General features: G+C 40.0%; 1 protein-coding gene across 1 annotated transcript; it reads left to right on the top strand.

The window, feature by feature from the left end:
* The first annotated feature begins 6,323 nt into the window (after window positions 1-6,323).
* On the top strand, window positions 6,324-15,530 carry LOC110041496 (uncharacterized). The gene is made up of 11 exons (XM_089294776.1): window positions 6,324-6,622; window positions 6,905-7,156; window positions 7,962-8,201; window positions 8,802-8,877; window positions 9,412-9,552; window positions 9,835-9,953; window positions 10,818-11,010; window positions 12,467-12,610; window positions 13,146-13,266; window positions 14,490-14,602; window positions 14,770-15,530. The coding sequence occupies exons 1-11, from the start codon at window positions 6,585-6,587 to the stop codon at window positions 14,866-14,868; spliced, it is 1,536 nt and encodes a 511-aa protein (XP_089150902.1). The 5' UTR covers window positions 6,324-6,584; the 3' UTR covers window positions 14,869-15,530.
* The last annotated feature ends 11 nt before the right edge of the window (window positions 15,531-15,541 follow it).

The following is a 15,541-nucleotide window of genomic DNA, read 5'->3' as shown; positions in this document are numbered from 1 at the left end:
ATGTTCAGTAGTTGCTAGAAAGGGAAAAAGGCCCTCGAAACATGAAAAGTTGCCGAAAAGTTGCCGAGCAACTTGTGGAAATGCGACTGAGTAGGGAGAAAACGAGGAGGGAATTTCCCAGGTCAACCCATTTGTCGAATCCCATTCGGAAAATCACTCAGATGCAGTTTTTGTGGTCAATTAGCTTCATGTCTGTTTTATTTTTTGCAGAATTTGTTGAAATTCGACCAATTTTCTGAACAGTTTTATCCTTCTTTGTTCAAAAGGTGATCAATTATAATTGACTTGGATACCTTTAAACGTTCAAGAAATTTTATCAAGAGTTTTGGTCCACTTTGTAAGGGATCCCGGGCTAACGATTTACAATGTAAGGAAGTAAAACTCACTACTTCAGTCACACGTACTGCCAAATATTTCTTGGTGAACTAGAATCAAAAGGGTTATAAAATGACAACGCCAGGAGTCTAGTAATTAATACGCATTCTTGCCCAAATGTTTTATCGCGTCGTAAAGCATTAATTCTTTTTGGTGGAGGAGGAGGTAGGCAATTTCCCAAATAAAAACATACGCAGCGGGAAAAGAGAAAATTTTAACAAGCAGAGATCCAACGTGCTACCTCACGCCCTCGTCGTGGGTCCTGGGCAACGTTAAGGCGCCAAGCGGGGGTCTGGTGAAGGTACAAAGGCCAGCCACCACGTGCTGAATGAAGCCTTAGCAAATCTTCGGGGACATGGGTCCCCAGCTTCAGAATTGGTTCATGGAATGTTTGTAGTATGTACGAGCAAGGAAGATGTGCCCAGATAGTGAAGGAGATGAAGAGATACAGTTACTATTCTTGGAGTAAGCGAGATGAGGTGGAACACCTGTCGATTATTGCGGAAGCATTTACAGAGACCATCCTGTACTCTGGAAACCCCAACGAAGGTGATCCTCATATGAAGGGAGTGGGTACTATCTTTTCAAGGATGGCTGCAGATAGCCCGCTAGCAAGGCAGCCGGTCTCGGAACGAATCATCACAGCCAGATTCGCCTCCAAATGCCAAAGGATGTGAATTATACAAGTCTATGCTTCAACTAACGATGCAACTGGCGAGGAAAAAGAGGCTTCCTACCACCAGCTTCAAACAGAAGACGATCGAACACCAAGAAGAGAAATGACCCTTGTCGTAGGAGATTTTAAAGGTTGAAATTGACAATTACTATGCTGACTGATGGAGACTGTCGTAAGATAAGATAAGATAAGATAAGATAAGATAAGATAAGATAAGATAAGATAAGAACTTTATTAACGTGTCGAAGTCGCTAGCATACAATGTATACTAATTGAGAAGACCTGACTACGATTACTTATCTAATGATTAATAAAATATGAAATACACGTACGTATTTAAGTGTTTTAAAATATATATAGGGCAGCATGGACTAGATAGACAACATGAATGAGAACGGTGAAAGCCTCAGTTGCTGATTCCTGCGTCATCAATGAGTGGGTAATTGGGGTCACTATCCTCCCCCACAATCCATGTCACAAAGCTACATGGAGATCGCCCGATGCAAGAACTTAGAACCAGATTGATCACATCACAATAAACCGACGATGGAGAAGTTCTCTTAAGAACTTTAGGAGGCGATCCTTGCCTAGGAGAAGAAGAAAGAGACGTGAATGAGGACTGGAATTCTATCAAGGCTATGTACATCTGTACATCAAAACAGGTAAAGATGTGTCAGGGAAAGTGAGAGGAAAAGAAGGGTACAGCTCATGATCACGGGCGATCCTTGAACGAAGATTGAAGAAAGAAGGCAACTGAAAGCAGTTCTTGATAGGGATCCCGGGGTGGGCACTCTCTAATATGGGCTATATACAGTAAGTATACGTGCGACCCTATCGGGTATAGGTTTTTAGCTGTTTTGGTCATAAATAGGGTTGCAAGTAAGGGAGATCTTAACAGACTGTATCAAACAACAAGAATTTACAGCGTAAGAAGACCTAACCAAATGCCCAATAAGGAAGGGGGCATCCTTGCCAAAGCTGATGAATAGCTTGCAAGCGGAAGGAACACTTTAAAGTGGTGCTTAATCCCCCCCGCCCCCAACCCTTAAACCAAGCTGTCCTACAGCCTAGAGAGCTGTCGATAAAGATAGACACCATAACCAGGGTCGAAATTAGATCAGCCAGTAAAAGCCTCAAGATTGGAAAGGCGACTGGGATCGATAATGATCTGGAGAGATAAAGAAGAAATCCCAGACTGGAAGAAGGGCCTCCTTGTGAAGTTGCCGAAGAAAGGCGATATCACACATTATTAGAATTGGAGAGGGATGACACTGAGTTGGTTTTTGCAGGTAAAGCTCTAAACCGGATTATAGAATGTTGTTATGTGCCCCGAGGTTCTTGTTATCTCTGGAGACTTCAACCTTCATTTAGATGACCTCCGTGACAATGATACCAAGAAATTTATGGATTTACTGGAAACGTTCAGTCTTTCGCAACACGTATCCGGCCCAACCCATCTATCGGGTCATACCTTGGATCTAATTATTACTCGTTCGTCGGATGATGTTGTTCTTGCTTCTCCTAAAGCCACTTTTCCCATCTCTGGTCATTTTATTATTCAGTGCCCTATTGGTTTCCCGCGACCAGCTTTATCTTGCAAAGAACTGACTTTTCGTAAACTCAAAAATATTGATATTGCCGAATTCTCAGCTGATATTGCCTCTTCTATGCTTTATGCAAGCGTACCCTGGGACAACATTGATGCCCTCTCCGACTGCTTTAACACGACCCTTAATGACATTTTGGACAAGCATGCCCCGCTTAAGACAATGATTATAAAAAATCGTCCAAAGATCCCGTGGTTTAATGATGACATTAAACAACTCAAGCGTAAACGTCGTCGCCTTGAAAAGAAAGCCTTGAAAACTGACCTCGCTGGAGACTGGAATAATTACCATAGAGTTAGTAATCAGTACTCTGCATCTCTTAAATCTGCACGTGTGAATTATTACTCTAACCTAATTGATCAGTGTGCGGGTGACTCTCGCAAGCTATTTCGTGTGGTTAATTCTTTGTCCAGGGAGCCACTTGAGATGGCTCTTCCAGAGCACGATGATCCCGCTAAGCTTGCAAACGAATTTGGCACCTTTTTCCTCAAAAAAATTGAAACCATAAAGGAAAATCTTGACAAGTTTCAAGTTCAAGTGCCTCGACTTGTTCCTGTCACTCCGAAGGAGAATCTGGAGAATTTTTCTTCGTTATCCATAGGAGAAGTGTGTAAGATTGTTCGAGAACCCTCTAATGCCTCTTGTCGATTGGATCCTCTTCCTACATGGCTCGTGAAGTCCTGTCTTGATGTATTAGCGCCCTCTATCACTGAGATGGTTAATCTCTCTCTGCTCAGTGGTTCCGTTCCAGAAAATTGGAGAACCGCTGTTGTCATCCCTCTATTGAAAAAACCTGGACTTGATTTGGTCTACAAGAATTTCCGTCCAGTCAGTAATCTACCATTCATTTCCAAGGTAGTGGAAAAGGCTGCACTTCAACAACTTCTCGCCCACTGTGAGAAAAATGCCCCTCTTCCTAAATTCCAGTCCGGCTTCCGTAAGTATCACTCGACAGAGACTACTCTATTGAAGGTTCAAAACGACATCTTAATGAGTATGGATAATAAGCAAGTGACACTTCTCGTACTTCTGGACCTAAGTGCTGCTTTTGATACCATTGAACATTGCATTCTTCTTAATATTTTGCAACAGGATTTTGGAGTCGTCGGAACTGCTTTAAATTGGTTTGACTCATTTCTGTCTGGTCGCAAACAACGTATACTTGTCGGTGATAAGACTTCTGACGACTTCAATCTGAACTGTGGAGTCCCCCAGGGCAATTGTATGGGCCCTATTTTATTTACTCTCTACGTCTCCCGTCTCTTTAACATTATTTCACAGCACCTCCCTTCCGTCCATGGTTATGCTGACGACACCCAGATTTACCTTTCCTTCCGACCTTGTTCTATCCATTCGGAATTTAACGCTGTCTCTGTCATTGAAAAGTGCATCGCTGATGTCCGCTCTTGGTTTATTGGTAATCGTCTAATGATCAATGACGCGAAAACTGAATTCTAATTATTGGCTCCCGTCAACAACTTGAAAAAACATCTATTGATTCTATTATCATTGGCGACACTGTCATTAAACCGTTAGAAAGCGTCCGGAACCTTGGGGCCTGGTTCGATGCTCATATGCGAATGAATGTTCACATTGGCAAGATTTGTAGCAAGGCTTTTCGCGGACTATACAACATAAGACAGATCAGAAAATTCCTTACCGCGCAATCCACAAAGACACTGATCCACGCCTTTGTATCTTCGCACCTTGATTACTGCAATGCACTTCTATTTGGTCTACCTAAATACCAGATTGATCGTTTACAGAAAGTTCAGAATGCCGCGGCTAGAGTGATTTTTCGGATTGCGAAATTTGATCATATCACACTCGCTCTTATCGACTTACATTGGCTCCCAGTATCGTTTAGAGTTCAGTTTAAATTGCTTCTTCTTGTTTACAAGGCACTACACAACCAAAGTCCTTCCTACATAAATGATCTTTTATCCCTGAAACCAGCTACTAATTACGCTCTTCGTTCGTCTGCAAAATCTCTTCTGGTTGTTCCAAAAGTCAACTGCTCTACACTTGGGGATCGGGCCTTTGCTCATGCTGCACCTGTTTTATAGAACTCGCTGCCATTATCTATAAGAACAAGTAGCAGCCTCGCCATTTTCAAAAAGCAACTGAAAACATTTCTTTTTAAGAAAGCTTTTGACTTGTGGAAATAGTTTTAAAGTTTAGCATAGTTGTTGTAATAGTTTTAAAGTTTAGTGATTTCCATTTATTCATTTATTTTAACTTAATGTAAAGCGCTTTTGAGTATGTTTGTATAGTTCTAGCGCTATACAAGTCTATTATTATTATTATTATTATTATTATTATTATTATTATTATTATGCTGGATCGAATGAAGCTGGCACTATATACTCATTGTTGAGAGACGAACAAGCTGGTTTTCGCCGTGAGCGTTCATGCACAGATCAAATAGCCACTCTTAGAATTATTATTGAACAGTCATTGGAATGGAACACTGGACTCTATCTGGCCTTTGATTCGGTGGACCGAGAGGCAATGTGGCAAATCCTGCAGCATTACAGAGTACCAGGAAAGATCATTAATATTATTCGATGCCTATACAGCGGCTTTGTGTGTCTGGTGATCCACTATGGATTCCTGTCGGAACCATTTCAAGTAAGAACCGGAGTGAGACAAGAGTGCCTACTTTCGCCCATACTACTTGTCTTGGTAGTTCTAGACTGGGTCACCAGACAAGCATATCATGATGGAACGCAAAGAACCGGTATGCAGTTGACTCTAAAATGAAAGTTAGAAGACCTGGACTTCGCCGACAGCCTTTGTCTCCTAAGCCACAAGCTTCAGTACACGCAGGAGAAGATGGTGGCACTCCAGACTGCATGTGCAAGAAGTAGGTCTTAAGATCAACACTGGAAAGATTCAGAGAAATGAGAATCCAGGCTAGAGATCGCAACCGTCTCCACGCTGGGAATGAAGATGTCCAATAGACAGACAACTTTACTTACCTTGGCAGCATAGTGAGCGTGAAAGGAGGAACAGAAGAGGATGTCACCGCACGGATCAGGAACGCGCAGCAAGCTTTTACATGTCTCAGAACGGTACTCTGGAAAGCATGAGCTCTCTCCCTCAAGACAAGGTTGGTGACATTCAACTCTAATGTCAAATCGGTACTTCTATACGGATCGGAAACCTGGCGCCTAACCAAAGCTCTGCTTTCCAAAGTGCAGACGTTTGTGAAAGAAATATTTCGCCACATACTCGGTATCTTTTGGCCAGATGTCATCAAAAACGAGGAACTATGGGCAAGAACTGGACAAGAAGAGGTAGAAATCACCATAATACGAAGGAAATGGAAATGGTCGGCCCTACCTTGAGGAAGGAGAGAGAGAGAGAGACCACCACTAGAGTGGACATGATGGGAATCCTTAACGCAAAAGGAAACAGGGAGAACATCCGGAAGACATGGGGTGAGGCCAAAAAGATTGCGAAGAACAGGGTCCGGTGGAGAGATATGGTGGAAACCCTATGCCTCACAAGGGGCAAATAGGATTAAGTCAGTTAAAGCAAGCTACCAATAGCAAGCTTGCTTAGAAGAATCCTCCCTCCCCCTCCCCCTCCCATCAAAAACAATGGTCCCTTCAGAAAGAGCATCGCTTGTCCATTTCGGGAGAGTGTACCGTTGCGTGACAAAGAGAGGCCCCGGAGCAGGGGACCTGGGGCAAAGCCAAACTTTCAAGATGGCCGCTCGCAGCTCACGAGAACAAGTGTAAAGTTTTTCTGAGTACTTCGATCGGAGCTTTTTTCTTGAATGTCTGTCGAAACAAAGCTAGAATTAAGCGTAGACGTTTCATTGCCTAACAAAAATTAAGAAAATGATTGGTAAGAAATGAGATTTACTTGTTTTACTGCAGCAAGAACAATGTTTCCTAGACAACAACATCGTGTAAAGAATGTCCGCGTTTAATCCACGTAAGAATGTACTAGAGAGGTAAGTGTGCTTGAGAATTGTGTTTATTGCAGAACACTCTATATATGCAGTAGTGTTATGGTTAAAAATTATGATCATGTTCACGCCATAAACTAAACTTAAAACTAATTTTAAAATTACTCCTGGAAGAACCTAAGTACAGCCAAACTCAGTTAAAAGCTACATACTTTGATGTTTTTTCTATGTATTTGAAAAATTTGGTTATATGTCTTAGAGACTTTGCTAACTCTCGCTTCTTAAGTGCTCTCCAAAATTTAACTGACATGTTAAATTCTGTACTAGGTTGAGGGACAGAGAAAAGAGTAGGGACTGGGCTACCCTAGAAAAGAAACATAGAAATCGTTCATGGTCTGCTGAATCCTATCAGGGAGAGAAATTCGCGTTGTCAAGGAAACTTCCAAGCCCACAGCATCTACCAAGCCTTGAAAACCGGCCAACATCTGTAGATTCAAATTATCACCAAGATTTAAAGCGTGGAGTCCTAAATGTTATCCCTCCAGTGCCGGTCAGACAACAAAATGATAATTTGCAAAGGTAACTTGATTTGTTACTATGTAACTCTATAAGTGCAAAAGTACTGCTATGGTTTTGATCTATGCAATGCAACACAATGCAACACAATGCAATGCAATTCATCCCTGGCCGGTTTATTTAGGAGACCAGGTTGGCTTGGGATTGAGTCAAACCTAGGCTGGGTTTGACCCTAGCTAGGCATAGATGTGTATAGAAAAAATGGACAGCAAGAGGTTTCCTAAACCAAATATATAGCATTGTGATGTTATGAATAAGATACAGGCAAGGTAGGTACATGCATGTTTTTTTCGTAGTGCACGCAGGCTCCTACCCCTCCCCAACCACTTCCTTGCCTCAAGACTACCGATAATTAATTAATTGGTATCAATTAATTAAACAAACATTAAAGTCTACACCTTATTGCCTTATTGCTTATGGAATTATTGCCTTACTGCCTTATAGACTTATTCCTTCAGTGGACATCAGCCCCCAAACCATCCCAGTAGTGCACTCTGCACTAAAAGAGGCATATCAAAAAAATGCATATCATTTGAGTGTGCTTAAACCATAATAAAGAAAAACGTAAAATTTTGTATTTGAATACTGAATCATCATTCTGCAATTAGATGCTGAATGGGACTGATTGATAACATTACATGGTTATTAATTTACATTTTCATTTCACAAGTCCAAATATACAATAATTATTTGTGTCTGATTTGTATGGCTTTTGATTGTCCTTTGTAAGTACCATTAACAGATCAACCTTTTATGTTATATCAGTCTGTTAAAATCTTCCTCTAATTTGTATTTGCATTTTCACTAGGGATGTACATACCCAGGAAAAGAACAAAAAACAAGAAAGGCAAGCACTTCAAAACCAATATGGAGATTACACATATTCAGCACTGCAATCTTACTATCCCAACCCATCCATGGCACCCCTACCTTACCCCCCTCTGATGTACCCAGTCCCTATGGTCCCAGTTCATCCTGGGTATGCTCCTTGGCTTGCACCTCAACACGGCTTCAGTGGCATGAACTATGGCCCTAGTAATGGCAGAAGGTAAGGAATGGAAAACTTTTCCTGCAAGTTTTTTTTATTTTTAAATGTTATGTTGTTTGCTAGATAAGGTAAAAAAGCAGTCCATTAATTTCATTTTCAATACAGTGGAGCCCTGTTAATCTGGTCGCCAACGTGGCCTTATTAAAGGGTTTCTTTTTTTAATAAGAAAAAAGACTGACTGAACTTTTGTTTGGGCTAGATTAATAATGGGGTGGCTGTATTAATGGGTGGCTGTAAGGCAGGTTCCACTTTAGTACATAGGTCATAACTGGTTATTTCATCAATTTTATTGTTTTGAATTATAGACTTCAAATTTCTGGGTTTTCATGATGTAATCATGTTTGCACTTTTTGTGAAGTTTGAGAAAATATCCATATCCATGAAAAGCCACGGGACATTTTAAGGGGTGTAGGGTCTCAAAAGCCAGAATTTGGTAAGTTTAGTATGAGGCTTAACTGGGATTTCCTGACAGGTAAGGTAGGGGTCCTAACCAGACGAATCTTACCAGTGGAGAGGGTATGTCTATTGTTCATTTTCTGGAATGACAAATGAACTCATTCTTTCTTTCATTTCCTAATAGCTATATTTTCCTCTCATCAGACCCCCAAACCAATTAACACGCTCTCAAGCGGCTGTAATACTTCAAAAATATATCAGAGGCTGGCGAGTTAGAAAGGTACCCATAATAATATTATTATATATGAATGATCAACAGTTAACTTCTTTTGGCAATTTTAGTGGATTGAAAAATGGCTGTGAATAATGTAAGTTGAAGCAGTCTTTTGTACTTTATTTTAATTGTGAAAAGGAATCAACCTTCCATTTGTTTCTTTATAATGTTATAGAGACTTAATAAGGGTGGCAAATGGTCCTTCCAATAATGCATGTCCCACAGAATTTAAGTTTAATGTCATGGCTCTTGACATCTTGAATTTTTTCAGACACTGTCTCAGAGTTTTCATTCTATCTGTAGGGCTAAGAAAGTTTCTGGCTCATCGAAAAGATAGAGGTGTTGCTGTTCTGCAAAATCTTGGGTTTACCAATCCCCAACCATAAAATGCTATGCGATTTCTCTCCCTCAAATGGCTCACATTAGTTACAGCCTGCATTATTTACAGCCATATAGTGAGAGAAATGACATAGCTCTGATCTTGGCAGAGTGTGGAAACATAATTAATTTATCATGTACATTCTTTTTTCAATTTAACAGGGCCCTCAGTTTGCACTCTGGCGCTACATGTGTAACAAGAAATATTCTAGAAGATTTATAGAAGGACTGATTGACAGCTTTCTTACAGAAGAAATTATTCCAGATATCTTAATTGATGTTTTCTCTGGTCAAAAGTTCTTGGTGAGCATAATGACACATACTTTCCTAATTTCTTTCCCTGGTTTTATCCACCTTACTAAAAAATTGGCTCTTTAGATATATATAGTTAGTTAGATAGTTAGTTATAAATATATATATCTGAAAACACTCCTTGCATGTGTTCTATATTTTTTCCAAGGTATTTGTAGGCATCAAGAGTTTTCTATTGGAAATCTGGAAATACTGCTGTCTATTCTCTCTCTGCAATTTCATTATAACTTATTTATTTGTTAGTATGATTTTTTTTTCTTTTTTAAATGACAGTCAATTGGAGATCCAAGATACAAAGTGAGTGAGCGAGTTTGCAGAGAAATCGTTCATCAAGATGTTACTGCTTTTATACATGAAATTGCTATGGGAGTGTTTTATTCTCAAGGGGGAAGGTGAGTGCCTGAGGTAATAATAATGGATAATTAAAAAATAAATAATAATTGTTATTTTAATTTTTTAATATTATTTTCACAAGAATCAGTTAGACTATGACAAAAGTCTCTTATTTTTGTTAGGGATAGTCAAGTGGGTGAACAAACAAATGCATGTAAAAATCACCATCCATGAGGAAATGTTATGCATTAAGCCCGAGAACTTTATTATTGAATCTTTACCCCTGTGTGTTGCATTTCCTTGTGCAAGGTGATATTATATGCAAAACTCACCTAGAAGGAGGAGATGCAACGTTTTGGGGCAGATTTTTTTAACCTCTGTGTGGTGTGCATCCTTTTGTGAAGCGATTTTTGCACACACACTCACCTGCTCAATCACTTGACTAACCCTTGAAAAATGAGAGACTTTTTTAGTCAAGCAATCAACACACCTGTCTGATATGAAATAGTTCACATTGCATCGGCAGTTATTTAATGATTAGAATATGAGTTCGCGATTTTTATTGCATGATAGTTAACAAGAGTGCAGCCTGAAATCATAGAAATCAAGAGCAAATAGTGAGTAATATTGTTTCAGTATAAATCTAGTAGTCATTCCAAAAATTAATCTAAATCCTCTTAAAAACACTTTGAAAATGCAAAGAGGCAACCCGCAGTGCACACTGCTACACCAGTCACTATCTACAACAGAATAGATAATGAGTAGTGTAGCCAATCAGAGAATAGCATTCAAGATAGAATGCTAGAAGATTTATACTAATTTAAATTAATGATTTTTTTTTTTGTAGCGATCTACATCTCAAGTGACTACATCGTGAGACAAACGATAATACACTTTGTTATAACTGTTTTTTTCTCATGCAGTTCTTTGTCTAGAAGAGATCCTCTTGTTAAAGTGTGTGACAATATCATAAATGAAGTTGTGAAGGAATCTACAGTTCAACTTGTGCGTTCTGCAGTAGATGAGGTAGTGGTAGGTCACATGGCTGTCATCAAATCTGGAGACTGGTTGGAGGACTTAATTTTGGAGACAATTCAGCCCATGCTTCCAAGAGTGGTTAGGGAATTTCTTTGTAGTGTTTATGCTTCAGAGGTGACTTGCGATTGCCATCATAAGTGATAGTGTCTTACTATATACATTTATTTATTTTCCAAGTGCAGGTAATCCATCATTACTAATAAGTAATTAGATTATGACCTCAAGATTTCTATCGTGTTACAACTATCACGCATGCAAATCAAGAGCGAACAATCTAATTAATTAGTATAAGTCTACAAGTCCTTCAAAACTTTATCTAAATCCTCTTCACAGACACTTAGAAAATGTCAAGAAGCTGCCATCATTTTGTTAACAAGCACACACTGCCATGCTACTCACTATTTAACAAAGAATAGATAGAACGCTAGTAGATTTATACCAAGAGTAATTAGTATAAATCAACTAGTGTTCTATCACGAATGCCATTCTCTGATTGGCTACGCTACCCACCATCTATTCTGTGTTAGATAGTGAATAGTGTAGCAGTGTGCCCTTGTTAACAAAATGACGGCCGCTTCTTGGCGTTTTCAAAGTAGATTTCAATAAAGTTTTGAACGACTAGTAGATTTATACTAAAACAATTAGATTATTTGTCCTCAATTTCTATCAGGCGATAGAAATCTCAAGCTCATAATCTTATTGATCATTGGACTGATAGGAATACAATTCAGGGAATAATTGCGCAAGTAATTTCAAAATCTAACAAGTGCAGTGTGAGGCTGATTTGAAACTATGAGGATGATTATTTCCTGTATTTTACTCCTCTCTGTCCAATACTAATTACCCGCATTAACAACAATTTTGAGCTTCTTCTTTGAAGCAAAAAAGTCAGCAATGTTTTCCATAAGTTGTAAAACCTGTAGGGAACATTGAGAAGGAAGCCATTAAAACTCAATTAATTAACATGGGAATGGTATAAGTATCCAGCCTCAAAAAGATGAAATTGGATACCTGTAATTGGTCACCCACGTGATCTGCGCCGATTACATGACAACTCCACAAGGCTGGGATTTCTTGTGTTGTAAGTGAGTCAGAAGAGTGTATCCTTCGTCAATTTATGAAGCAATTGCGTTTGTACCACTGTAACTAATCCAAATTAAACTGGTAACGTTAGCGAACCCTTGCTGACAGACGTCTGTGCTGTAGACTGCTTGCTGATACCATAAGTCTCTATACCTACCACAGGTCGGAGGCAGCGTGGCCGAGTGGTCAGCGTGTCGGACTCGCAATCCAGCGGTCCCGCGTTCGAGTCCCGCTCTGACCACTACCTGAATTTGTTTCTCGGTAGCCCCAAGATCAAATCCTCGGCTACGCTTGTAAATAACCAACTGGTTTGCCTCCGGCCAGTTGGGATTCTTAACAATGTTATGTTCAATTTGAATTATTTGTTTCAGTAGTTTGCTCGGCCCCACTAGCACTTGTGCTATAAACATTGCCGAGGGTAAATAAAGGTTATATTATTATTTTTTTTTAGGTGACTGAAGCCATGCATGGTTTCCAATTTGACGTGGTAATCGATGACATCATTGATGAGGTCATGGAACCTCAGTTGAGGCCAGTTATCATCGAAGCTTGGCGTGATGTAGTGGACGTTGACAGAGATAAGCAAGTTAAAAAGGTACGTTTCAGAGGAACTCTCTAGAGTCATGACAAATACTTGCCGTAAACTGATCGTCTTTCTGTTATTTTTTTACATGAGGGGTTCACATGAGCGTGTTTGACGCGCGAGTGCAATAAGGCGCGAGTTTGACGCGCGAGGATATGGTTCATCACTCACGAAAAATTGCAGACGATTTTAATTTCCGAAATAGTGTCCGAAAATAAAACCGCCGGAAATTTTTAAGTGTCCGAAATATTAACAGTACAGTATAAAATTTTGAAGTAACTCCAAAGCTCTTAGTTTCCTTTATTAGGCAAATTTTAGTTGAGACGCTGCTTGAGACACGTAACGGCTAGATAAAATTTGTGCTATTTTTTCCTCGGTAAATCTCTAACACCTTAAGGGTGCAGTAAACCTATCATTTTCACAGTTGTTGTTTCACTGTTATCCGTGTTTTGTAGGCGTAAATTTACTTTAGTTATGTTTCATCGTAGTGTCCGAAATTTTTTCCCCAAATCCGCTCACTGCATTTACGTGCCTGTTCTCTCGCTAGGTTTCTACTTATGCTGAGGATCACATGCTTGATGCATTGTGCCTGCAGCATCTTTTGGGTCAGTTGGCGGGAGATAATCTCTCATTGTACTTTAGAGATTTCACAGACCAGTCATTAGATGGTAAGTCAACAAAAAAAGTGGTTTTTAATTGAGATGATTGATTTTTCGAAGCAGTTGTTTGTGCTCTGGATTTCTGTTTGTTAAGGTCTAGTTGTAAAGAAAGAAGACTCGTTCAGCAAAATCTGTTAACTTAGGGAAAACTGGCTATTCTGAGGAGCAAAAATTAAGAGCAAAACCAATACGAACCATGCGTTTTCCCTCGCTTGCCACGGGTTGCATTGTTTTTCCCGCGCTTGGCACTTTTGCCTGTTTTTCTCCCGTTTGTTTCCTACACTAGACACTGGCCACTGGTCGAGTGTTTTACCGCACTTGGTACCGGTTGAATGTCTGCGGTGCGCTCGGCGCTGGTAAGTTAACCATCTGCAGGCTGGTTTCCCGGTTCAGTACTGCTTTGTTCTGATCGGTTCTGCCTTTTGTAGCATGGTCTCACCACGGTCAAACGTAAATGCCCAGTTTGCCAACTCTTTGTCCGTTAAACAGACCTAACCACTGCCTCATAAATTTGCCTGTTCCTCAGAAAAATTACAGACAATCTATTTTGCACCACGTCAGGTCCTCTAACTGTTTGAATTCAGTTAGGGAAGAAGACGGTTTTGGTTACACTTTCATCCAGTAAGAATGTTTTCTCGACTTTCAATAAGTGGAACGATCTGAATTTTTTGTGGCACGATCTGACTTGGAACGATCTAATCATGGAACGATCTGACCGTAATCAGAAAATTACAGAGACTTTGTTTTTTGGCATTGCCTTAGACTTAATAAAAGTTGTCATTAAAGATGTGTCTATTAATCATCGTGGTGTAAGATAGGACAGATGAATTTTACTCGTTTGTCTCACGATAGAGTCACTTTGAGATATAGATCGCGTCGTTTCGACTGCTATACTGCTAGTCTTCATCAGGCGACGAGGTCGACTGTTTACGTGTCGCTATCACTGTCTCAATCGTGAGACACACGAGTAAAATTCATCTGTCCTTTATAAAAGTTGTTTTCGATGCATGCCTTGCTTGGATGGTGCTTCCGGTTAGGTCGCGAGTCCTTGCTGTTACAAGATCGTCGTTGGGAACCTCGTGTTTCGACACGAAAAGAACTGTCTTTTATTTTAACATAAAATAATCATAAGCTACTAAGAAGTTTCCTTACATCTAACGTGTGTTTTAGCCTGTGTATATCCTCAAATTGATACCGAACTGACTATATTACAACTCCATGTCTTCGCACAGGCATGATTTGTGGATTACTGACTCAGCAGTATTTAGCGGTGAATGATGAGCAAGAAGCAACGCAGAGTAACTCGGCTGTGAGAGAGTTTCACCAAGACGTGTTCTGTGATGTGGTGAGTACAAGATTTCAGCCACAGATTTCATGGGCTAGTCTGGTCCTGTACGAACTTTCATAGAGTCTTTTCTCTCCAGTTGATATGTGATCCCATCAAATCGTGCGGTTTCTGTAAATACGTTGACACAACGGCAGTTTAAACAAGCCTTTGCATTTTTCTTTTAGGCACTGGATGTTGTATTGGAAGAACTGACAGGACATCTAGATGAAGACATCCAAGAGCTGCTAGAACGCGAAAAACAAAGAAGCATGTTCGATCTTTAGTATTCTTGGACCTTCAAGTGTAGCTCATTTGTTTGTAAGCGGAGTCATTTTAGTCAGTCATTCCGTCTTTCCCCGGGGTCTTTCCATCCGTCCGTGAGTCAGTCAGTCAGCCAGGCAATCAGTCATCAATCTGTCCGTCCGTCCACCCGCCCGTTTGTCCGTACATCCGTCCATTCGTTTGTCCATCCGTCCGTCAGTCAGTCAGACAGTCAGTCTTAAGGTCTGTGTCAGTCAGTCAGTCCGTTAGCCTAAAAATCTGTCTGTCTATGTTAGTCTGTCGGTCAGCTGAAGACGTGTCAGTCTGTTATTTACTTCACAAAGTTTCTTCGAAAAATGAAAAAGAAACAAATAGCTGTTAAAGTTTCATCCACTGCGCAAACAAAGTTCCAAACAGAACTGAAAATGGAATCCTATGAATTCCATGCTGGTATCTGAGTGCAGACAAATGAAGTGTCTTTGTTTTGAAAGTCACTGCATGATCTCTCTGAGAGTTTCCCGCGGAAACATGTCTATCAAAATAGGGTTGTAAATATATACGTTTAGAAGGTTGTAATTAAATTATTTTTATCCTTTCTTCGCGATGCAACCGATGTATGTTATTATATTATTTTTTTAAAGACGTATTTTAATGTACATAGGGAGCAATAAAACAAGGATAGTAATACCGTTGTTA

This window comes from Orbicella faveolata, unplaced genomic scaffold (assembly GCF_042242905.1).
Source record: "Orbicella faveolata isolate gen_17 unplaced genomic scaffold, um_ofav_v1 contig_25, whole genome shotgun sequence".
In the NCBI taxonomy this organism is placed as follows: Eukaryota; Metazoa; Cnidaria; class Anthozoa; order Scleractinia; family Merulinidae; genus Orbicella; species Orbicella faveolata.
Note: the sequence above shows the minus strand (reverse complement) of the source record. Positions and strands in the feature narration are given on the sequence as shown.